The 10,771-nt window shown below is 38.4% G+C and overlaps 1 protein-coding gene across 3 annotated transcripts in view; it reads right to left on the bottom strand.

Annotated features, from left to right (window-relative positions):
- Positions 1-4,738: 4,738 nt before the first annotated feature.
- SOCS5 (suppressor of cytokine signaling 5) overlaps positions 4,739-10,771 on the bottom strand; it is a 48,382-nt gene continuing 42,349 nt past the window's right edge. For all 3 annotated transcript variants that reach the window (XM_050314947.1, XM_050314948.1, XM_050314946.1), the window contains exon 3: positions 4,739-9,119. In XM_050314947.1, coding sequence (XP_050170904.1) covers positions 7,497-9,107 — 1,611 coding nt within the window. In that variant the 5' untranslated portion in view covers positions 9,108-9,119 and the 3' untranslated portion in view covers positions 4,739-7,496. The remainder of the gene's footprint in view (positions 9,120-10,771) is intronic.

Here is a 10,771-nt window from a genome sequence, read left to right as displayed (position 1 = left end):
CCCACAACTAGCAAGTCTGATTCCATGCAGCTCTTTGTGACCTTCTTAGGAAGTCTGTGTCCCACGCTTGAAACTGCAATTAATTTACATATTCCTACTGATGTAACAGATGAGAGCTACAACTAATGCTATTCTGAAGATTAGAGATCCTATAAATAACATTTTTTATGCATTTTGGTAAGTTTTAAGGAGGGACTGTGAAACCCCTACTGAAGGTTTACAATCATGACTTCCCAGATGCCCCAAGACACCTGATGGGAGAGCAATGTGAGAACAGTCTCACAGGTAGGTTGTATATTTATTCTCTATACCAACATGTTCTATTCTAGATACCTGCACAGTCACAATACAAGAGCTTTCTGAGACAGAATCCTAAAATTCTCTCCCCTAGGAAAGTGACACAGAAGCTTCAGATCACCTGGTGTTTTGAAAAACCCTTTTGAAATATTACTGTGCCTGTATCTTCCTTAGCTAAACAATAAAAGCATCATAATATTACATGATTAACTGCATCTGCCATAAATTTAACAGTACTTGCACTTCATATTTCAAACCCACCACCATAACAGGAAAGTCAATGTCCATAACTTTTATTTATTAATCAATTATGGATTTATTCAGCTGAGTTTAAGGCACTTAGGCTTCTCCTATGTTTCAATGAAGCTAAAACTAGAGAGGTAATCTCTATATGAAACAGCCAAAACTCAACAGTTTGTTTTCAGGGTTTTCATTTTCTATTAGTCCACTACTGATGAGAGATAAATACTTCAATGGAGCCTAGACTAAATGTATTTTTAGGAGCAGTGGTCTGGAAAATATATATAATTAACAAATTAAGAAGCCTGAAATAGTTCTACAGAGCAGCCCACGACACTTCTTCAGCTTGTCACACGGTTGTTGCTGTGCCCAGCTATAACTCCTCACCAGCAGCATTTTGCTCAGTTTTCATAATTATCTACAGAGTTTGCACTAATTTGCTTTCAGAGCAGCTCCCATCAGGCACAGAGGAGAAACACTCCCAGTTTACAGGATGACATCTACATCTGTTCCTTGGTTTGAGCTCAGGGGGCCTGTGCTCTAAAAGACACGTTTATGTCACAAAAACACATCTTTAAGCCACAACTTGGGAGAAAAACACTTGAGATTTAAGTGAAAACTTGCTAAATTTAGAGGCTGATGGAATTTCACAGTGAGATAAAACTTCTAAAGGCTGTGGATCTCTTGTCTCAAGTATTTTAGATGCAACAGAAATGGACTGGAACAAACATGAGTTACTGATTACTTTAACAACTTACCGCTTTGACATTTACAAATAAATATTTGTAAAACTTTGTATTTACAGTATAGACTTAAAATAAACTCATTAAACCCACAACTTTTTTGCTCCCAAACAAATGTAAAAAGAAAACAATACGGCAGTTTATACCCCATTTATTAAGACAGAGCCATCTATTACTTAATACACTGGTTGGGTAGCCATAAATCACATTATTTTCTTACTCTATTAAGATGCAAGACAGTTTGGCAACCAAATAACAAAGACAAATTAGGCAGGGTGGAGAAACATTTAAGCTGCAGCGAGTTAAAGAACACCTAGGCTAGGGAGACCTAAACCAGCACAGTTATACAAGGTGCCGGCATCGGGTGACGCTCGGCATGGTGTGCTTGCCAGCCTGCTCCTCGAGTGCCCAGCGGGCCTGCCAGGGCCCCTGCAACTGGAATGTCGGAAAAGGTCCAGGGACCGTCTGGATGCTGCTTTTTTGGCCACCTACCAAAAAGCACACCACCAAAGCTACAGTTTCTGTGCAGGGATCGCATAGTTCTCTGTAAGAATGAAGGCTTCTGGTAAGAAAGTTTATAGTGCAATCTGAATTAATTTGTGCCCACAGTGTCACTATTCATTTTCCCAAAAACAGCTGAAATTATACTTGCTGTAGGAATTTGCAATCTCTGTAAAGATATTACAAAGCAGTGCTTATACAGTTGGTGACTACATAGATTCAACTTTAATAAATACATCTCTTCAAGATTTTGCAAAACCACAAGTGCGAAAGCAAGAGGTGACAAAGCAGCCAAGTGCTTCTGTGTCTTCCTGAACGCTATTAAAGCTCCCATGGCTCTAAGCAGTTGACTGACGTACCTTATCGCACAGGAAGCACACACCGCATTCAGTTTAACAGCTGCTCAGAGAAGAACAAAACCTAATTCCTCTTTGCCCACGTGCCACCAAGTTACAGCTCCTGCTGAGAAGTCAGAGAGGTTGCTTTACTCCAGACAAGCAAGTTCAGATATGTTTCTGCTTGTCAGTGTAGCTGTGTGCTTAACATGGAAATCTGTAACGCAACCTATATCGCAGAGTTACGTACTTTTTTTCCTACTGAAGACAAAAAAGGGTCAAGCACCGGGAGCTTCAGCTCATAAATACATTGTGTTGGCCCTAGAGAACCCAGCTGGTAACAGCTGTAGCCTTAATGCAAATTTACAAAGTGAACGCTTTGCTCAGCTTGAAAAGCATACACACAACAGTTACCTTGATAACAATAAATACAGTATCAGGTTAACATCCTGTTGATAGACAATTTTTGTAAATTGAGTTATTTTATAAAAATAAGAAATGTCAATGCTTCATTGAAATAACAGATTCAATTTGCTTCCTGAAACAACTGCTCTTAAATCAGTCTGGCAACATGCAAGCAAATTAAGTAAAAGCACCAGATTTCTTTTCAGTCTTTACATGATTGTAAGGTTAAAGTCATCATGAGGTTGTTTGGGTTTTTTTCTTTTTTAAAGAGTCTTGATTTAAGACACAGAGAGAGGGGGAAAATTTCCAAAAAGCATCTTCAAGAGATCCTTACCTCATTGCAAAACATTTACTTTATGCATATTGCCACAAAAACATCAAGACTTTTTCTTTTCAAAGCCCTCATCAGTAGCATTTTCAATTAAAAAAAAAAAAAAAAGCTTAGAATTCAGGCATTAAGTCAACTGCATTTGGCAGACACAACCCATGGTCAACTAAATGGCTCTCTGTACATCGATATTGCAAAAAGGGAGAGCAATTAGCAGTGTTATACCATGCTCCATAGGAGTTAACACTTTAAAAGCCAGCTAATTTCTGTCTATTTAAAAAAAAAAATATATGAAAAATCTCCCTCGGTTACAGTCCGGAGATATCTGTTTAGCAAGCATGAGAACAGCAGGAAAACACACACCAATCAACTGGTCATAATACATAAATACAGATGAAGATACAAATAAAACAGTCCTTTTATTTGCAAAGCATGCCATGCACAGACAGAAAACTGAGAAAGAATTTTTAGAATTCCAATATATTAGTGCTCACCATATTGGTTACTTCAGGAGCTTCAAAAAAAGACTATAAATGAAAACATGCTAAGAGGCATCTATCTTATTAACTTATAAATATATATGTGCTAGATTCCTGTAGACTAAGGTCAGCACATATGTGCTCATTTCACAACAACAGTTTAGGAAAATGAGGCTCAAAAAGTGCTTTCATAATTTTAAATGTGGTTTTAAAAGGAGAGACATTGCTATCTTAGGAAGAATCAACTAAGATTCAGTTCATGTTTTTCCATTAAATACTGTATTTCAAGATAGCTTTGAAAAAAAAATACCTGCAGATACATCCCTCTGGTACTTCTGACATGACAGCTTCTGTCTTACATGCAACTGCAGCAGAGACAAACTTTATAGCATTCTGCAAATACTTTGGCTTCCACAAGGATACTAAAGTAAACAGGCTTTTTATGACAGAAACAAGGAAAGATCCTGAATTTCTAAGCAGTGCAGAACTTTAAAGTTAAATATGGACTTCAGGATTTGAGTGACTGTCAGGATGACATCTAAAAGGCTTGACTTCATCTTCTCAAACACTGTGGATACATAGACACGTCTTTCAAAGACTCTACGCTTCTGATTTGAAGACTAATTTTGTAAGCAACAAGCCTTCAAATACACATAAAATTTAAAAGTAGATAAATGCAAAACATGGATTTGCAACCTATTTTCTTCAGAAATTCCTTTCTGACAAGTAAATTATCTGGACAAGTGTCTACTTGCCTTGAGAGTTTTTAAAACTGATTCATAGACCCTCCTATATAATCAAAATATAGTATATTTCCTTTTCTCCAATTCCATGGGGACATAAAATATCTGCATAAGATTTCTCACAAAATCCTCCTCTAGAGTAAGCCCTTTCTATAGAAATGAGAATCACCTCAAAAGAACACTTTACAAGAGTGAGGCTCAGAAACTCAGGCATCTGTCACGTAACCAAATTAGATCAGAATAATATAAGTGTACCTTATTACACCAAATCCTACTGTTAAATTAAGAAAAAAAAAAATCAGAGCTTTGTGCACATCTGTAAGCAGACACATGGAAGATTTTCCAAACCAAACCAGAAGGTCAAACAGAAACCAAGAAATCAATTATCTGCATTCTCCCCACACTGGCATGTTAGTGCCTTCAGAACTGAAAATGTATTCATTCAGAAATACACTGCAACTTGATTAGTCAACACTCAAGTCCAGCATAATTTAAAGTGATTCATTTTAGCGTAACCACATTAGCAAATTATTCTGTGTATTTCAGTGAAGCAAAGATTTAAAAAGGCTGTAGAGAAGTAGATCATTCCTTTTTTGTGTGTTTTGAGGGAACACTAAATCTCTCCATAAAGATTATTTACACAAATGCAAGAGCAAACTTTCTGAGATAAGGGTTTGGGGTTTTTATTTTTTTCTCCAAGGATTCCACCACATGATAAAAAATTAAACGAATGTGTATTCCTGACCACATTGACAACGTCACAGCTAGTTTATGACAAGCAACTGCAACAGGTGTAAACAAAAAAACAGGTCCCTACACCGGGACAAAGCTTGGTTGCAGGCTGACTGTATGATACTAATATTGAAAGCAAGATTTTAAGTAAACTCATCTGGCATTCAGATCTGACTGAGGGAACAGTGAGAACGACACAGTGAAGGTACACTTAGGTGCAATTTCATGCTGGTGACTTTTTCCTCTTTTTATGCTTAGAGCAGATTTTAAACCAGGAGTTGCATATCCAATGACACACATACAATTCAAAACTTAAGAGACCGTTAGCACAGTTGTACACATAATTACATAAACTTAGTATTTACATATTCTAAACAAAGTTCCATTGTAACAGTTGAAGTCTTTTAACACATGAAAGAAGATAATCTACTACAAAGAATGCATAACGGGATCACAAGTTTTCCACAAGCATATAAACACATGTTTTAAAGTGCTTTCTGGGTGCTTCAGATTAACCCCTCGCAGTACGAGCTTTTATGCAGTGCTGTTCCAGTCATTACAAAATTATTTAAATCATTCCTCTTCAGGTGCATTGTGAGTTCAGGAAAAATGACGACACCGTTGATGTAAAAGTTTTAAGCTCTACCAACATAAACGTATACGTTACTTAAGTTCGGATGAAGTTGTCAAATACTTTGGTTTATCGCAGCTTGGGATAAATATTTGATAGAACAAAAATTGCACCTCTCCAACTCTTGAGTTTGTTTTTGTTTTTTTTTTACTAAAAAAATACCCCAACATAAATTGACAGTATTCTTTGGTAAAAACAGGACATTTGGCCAGTTTGCGTGTACATCTATTTAATAAAATAGCCTAAAAGTGAACAAATGCCACTGCTGTACTGTCAATTTACAGGAATAAGCATTCCTTGCTCAGTGGGGAGTATCAAAATGTGAACCTTAGCAGTTAGCTATATAACAAGCTGAAACACCTTCAGCAACCATTACAGGGATCAGTTATGTTTTAGAACACTTTTTGCTTAACATTTATCCTTTACATTACAAAAACCTGTAAAATGCTCTATGCCTGCAGACAAGTCCACTACTTTGCAGTGACTACAGAAACCTTATTCAGTGGTGTACACTGTCAAGGCTCTGTAACAAAACCCAGGAATACGGTGTGCTGACCAACCAATATTCAACTGCACAGTGCTTGTGCATTACCTATACTAAGTACTAAGAAAAGCCTATTAAAAATTCAGTTAACTGCTACAAGTTACGTGAATATATAAAAACAGAGCAGATATACAAGTATAACACTGAACATACTGTACTTTATTAGCACAAAGAGCCAGAACAAGGCACAGCAAGCAGAAAAATTCATCAATAGAAGGGTTAGTGTAGCATACAAGAGTAACGTTTATTGTACTTGCAGCCAAAATGTTCCCTACCTCACACAGGTCACTGCCGTAGAGAAGTAAGAAATAACACACTGTAGCAGCTGGTAAAGAAACTAGGGAGCACTCAACTGGTACAAAACATTACACAGGGGTCAGGGCATTCCAACAAAATTTTAGTGCAAAATGTCTAAAGACAGAACTACTTTAAGTTCTGCCTCCAATTAAATAAGCGAACAGAAGTTAGAATCTTGTTTCTAAGTAATCTGTTGAAACTATAATCAGTGCATATTACTTTAAAACATTTTCAAAAGCGCAAATGGAAAGATATTTACAAATAAAGTGTAACAGTACCTTTGAAACCTGACATTTGTTTCAGATATGTCAGATTTTGTACTCTGATCATAATATATAACTCAACCACTTGTCATGTTCTCCATAAAAATATCAGTCAACTTTAAATAATCAAAAATTTTTTTCTTGTCACTACTACCTTCCACTGTAAGTTACTGTCAGTCAGGTCACCAAATTCTTCTTTATAAAAAACCCGCAACCTTATGTTTTATGGCAATAATCTAATCCTGTGTCCTGCCACTGAAGCAGCAATTCACACTGGAAGGTGCTTTTAACTGTCCAAGACAGTATTACTTTTGCTAACAATGCCACTTAAATCTCCAAGCGTTTATAATAGAATTACAGTACTGAGCAGGCATATTCAAGTTTTAATGATCAGGAAACCTTATACACTGTGAAAAGAATGATTCATCTGTTAGCTTCAAAGCAGCATTAACTCTTAATGGACTGCTTCTAATGAACTGCTCTTCAGTAAAAGAAAATATTCACTAGTATTTGGAAACGTGTTTGTGAGATAAATTAGTACTTAAGAGTAGTGGAACGTTTTCAGGATGAGAATTTTTAAAAAATACTTCAAATATCAGCAAAAATGCTCCTCTGATAAAGCCTTTCTTTGTTAGCATTACATGAATGCCCCATGGAAAATGCCTCATAGTTTCTTCATCCAATTACTACAGCTATAAAAGGGAAAAAAATATTTAGAAATTAGCAAAAATATTTTCATTAGGCCTTAATGAAAAACGTGCAGAATTTGTCTGCTTATTGTTTCCAAGAGGCATCACAACTTAGTTTGATTAACAGCAGGCAGCATCTGACAGGATACTAACACTTAGCTTAAATAGGATATTGCAGAAAAGCTAGACGTCGTCGGTGCGCTCGCTGCAGTTAAACTGTAATACACACAAAAAAAAAGCACGTTCCAGAAGCTTATTTTCATTTCCATTTACTTTGTTTTTATAGGTTCCCGCTCCAGCCATCGCACCCTGACTTTTTGTTTATAGTGATACTCCTTTAGAAAGTCTTGCAACATTGAGGGCAGAGGAAGGTCATCGATCCCATCGTACGTAGTGCACCTGCAGATTACTGCCCGGCAGATATACTGCAGACTAAAGGGGAAGGTCCTGTTCAGAGATACAGTAAGTAATGGTTCAAAGAACATGCAAGAGCTGGGGTCTTTGTAGTGCTCCAGAAGCCCTGTAACAGTGGAGGAGTGAAACACACAGGGATCGTGGGCATCGAAACTAAAGTTGTGATTCCACTGCTCAATGCGTGCGTGCAGCGAGCGGTTGTAGCGACGGAAGCTCACGGAGAAGAGGTAGTCCTCCTGCGCAGAATCCCTGAGCAAAAAAGTGCCTTCGGGCTTACCCTCCAGAAGTGCTTCTGCTTCATAGCGGTCCATCACCCCCCAGTAACACGGGTTACCTGTGATCTGAAGTAAGTCTGGCACCAGGCAGTGGATGTAATCGATCTGAGTGTGCACTTTCCAAGCCCCCTGCCTGCTGATATGGCCGTGGCTCTCTCCAGACATTTGACGCTGCTTCTGCCTGCGTGACTGCAGGCAAAGCGTTGTTGTGTCCTCTTCGGAGTCACAGTTCCCAGGAGGTGTTATGGTTTTGTCCCCAGTCAGCTCAGTCATACCAGGGGCTAACTTTGGTCCCAGTTTATACAATGGATTAACCTGTGCTGTAGCTTCAAAAGTATGTATTTGGGCATTGGGAGGGGGATCAACCCCTTCTTCAATACTAAGTCTACGTCTCTCTCTGAGCCTATCTTCTTCATCCTCTGTGGAAACCAAGGAAGGATCAAACGTGTCAAAGAAAGTTGAATGAGGACTCACAGGCGCTGTGTGTTGTTTAATCAGATGCCACTTCTGAGCCAGATCGGAGCCTGCAGGAAAAGGGCATTTCTCAAGCATTAGTTCAGAGAGATGGATCTTTCTTTTGTTAGAAAACAGAGGTTTGGACTGTTTGCTGTAAGTTCTCATGGGAAAGCACAGCCCGACAGTATCTTGTAGACGCTGTCGCAGAGAACGGCTACCGACTGTCCTGCTGGATACTGCATCCATATCATGGACTGAGCTCACCCCGTACCTTCTCTCTCTCCTCTGCAAGCCACTTCGTGTTCTACCAAATCTTTTTTCAGTATCCAAGGAGCTCTGGGTTTTGGTAGAGCAGGAATGCTTCTTCTTCCCACCCCAAGGAGCATGTCGAGAATAAGAGTCCCTCCGAGCAAGCCTGGCTCCCGCGGTGACACACGAGTCATTCTCTTTCTCAATGCTTATTTCAACAATCTGAGGAATCTCTGTGACACAGTTTTGGTTCCGCCTTGCTGAATTCTTTGAAGGACTTAAACCTAATTGCAAAGCAATGTTTTCTCTCAAAGGGCTGCTGGGTTGCTGTTGAGTCAAATCAGTTATCTGGATAGCTTTCTCTTTAGCAGATGAGCAATTACTGGAGTTCACAATTATATTTTCATTTTGGCTTCCACCCTCATGACTAAAGAGGTTCTGGCACCTGTATTTGAAATTGTTCCACATCTTTCCCACTTTATCCATGGATTATGTTATCTAAATTCAAGATGAGAAGAAAGATTAAAATAAAAATATACATTAAAAACATGAGGACATATCTTCAGTTATCAATTAAGTTACAGACACAAGATGACTTAACTGAACACGCTGCATTTGAAAAAGTGCCTTAGTCTTTGCAGGGTTATGTGGAAGCAACATGCGTTACACCACTCCGGTATTTAAAAAAATCTTTATGAAGAAAATTTTGAGGAAATTAAAAACATTTTATTTACAAGCAGGTCCTCCCATTTTTCTGTAGGCATGTAGGTGGGTCTGCATGCAAAATAGCTGCATTTGATGGACAGGAAATACAGTCTAGATTTCTTCCTTTTAGGAAGAATTTGTAAGTCACATGTGAGGTATGACTCCCTGATAAGCTTCCAATAACCAGGAGGAAAACAAATCCCAAATAAGAACTGTTCAAGTCACTCCAAACTAGGAGAGCAGTTATTGAAATCCAACAGGTGCCCTGCAAATGTTCAGATACATCATCTAAAAACCAAAAGCTCCAGGTCAGATAATTCCAAGCTATAACTTGACAAGATTAAAAAAAAAAAAAAACATTTGGGGGGGAAAAAAGCACTTATCATTCTTAGATGATGTAATCACCAAAAGACAATTTTAGAACTATGAAGTTTGACACATTAATACAAGCCATTTGAGAGAACTGAAAAAAACCCACCCAATCAACCAAAAGTCCGACTCTATTACTTAAGATACAAATGAATGAAAGAGCCCAAGGAGCTTTTCTGTCTTTAGTAAGAACACCTAAAAAGAAAGCAGGTCCACAGAAGAAACATGACAGTGAATCACGAAGATACAGTAAAAAGATAAAAACATTATGTATTCTGAAGCTACATCTTTAGAAACACAGTGTAATAATTGGAACAAGACTGCCAAAAACACAGGAGTGCCCTAGGACAGAGAGAAACAGGCTAATTCTGTACTAAAAAAAGTCAGGCAATGCCAAGCTAAATTAGATCTAATTAAGTTCTAAGAGAAGTGCTACACGTAAAGGACTAAAACATGTCATCTCATCTAATTTAACTCTCTCTGGAAACTGCTCTGTTCTTTGCAAACATTATTTGGAAGCAGCACTCCTCTGTTGCTGCAATTCTTTTCTGTGCCCAACTAGAAAGGGACCTGAAACAGTGCTTGAATGCACTAGGGCTCATGAAATAAAGTAGATGATCAACAAGTAAGCAATAATCTAGCAGTTCAGCCTAGAATCCCCTTAAGGCAGAAGTACAGCTGTAAGTCCACGACTTTACAGCAGAATCTCCTAAGACTGTGGAAGAGTCAGAGGCATCATTTCCATGAGAAACACAAAAGTAGAATGAACATGGAACATCTGACTGTTACAGGATCAGAAAGCAAAAGATTTCTTCCTCACCCTGACATCTGATGATGCAGCAAACCCAGCAAGGCAGGCATCCACATCCAACCGCATTAAATGAGACTCTACAAATTTATTGCAGATAGGGAAGGTGGTGGGGGGAAGGGGGAGCTCCATCCCTAATAGTCTCTGGAGATTACTGGTGCAGGTTACTTAGAACACAGTGCTAATGACAGCCTGCACAGCACCCAAGAGGTTACTAAGGAGGGAGACACTTGTAGAGCAATGTTACACATAGAGGATGCTACAGAGT

This window comes from Myiozetetes cayanensis, unplaced genomic scaffold, assembly GCF_022539395.1.
Source record: "Myiozetetes cayanensis isolate MyiCay16 unplaced genomic scaffold, myiCay2020 scf2-11, whole genome shotgun sequence".
Taxonomy (NCBI): Eukaryota; Metazoa; Chordata; class Aves; order Passeriformes; family Tyrannidae; genus Myiozetetes; species Myiozetetes cayanensis.
The sequence above is the reverse complement of the archived record's forward strand: the minus strand, read 5'-3'. Positions and strand labels throughout refer to the sequence as shown.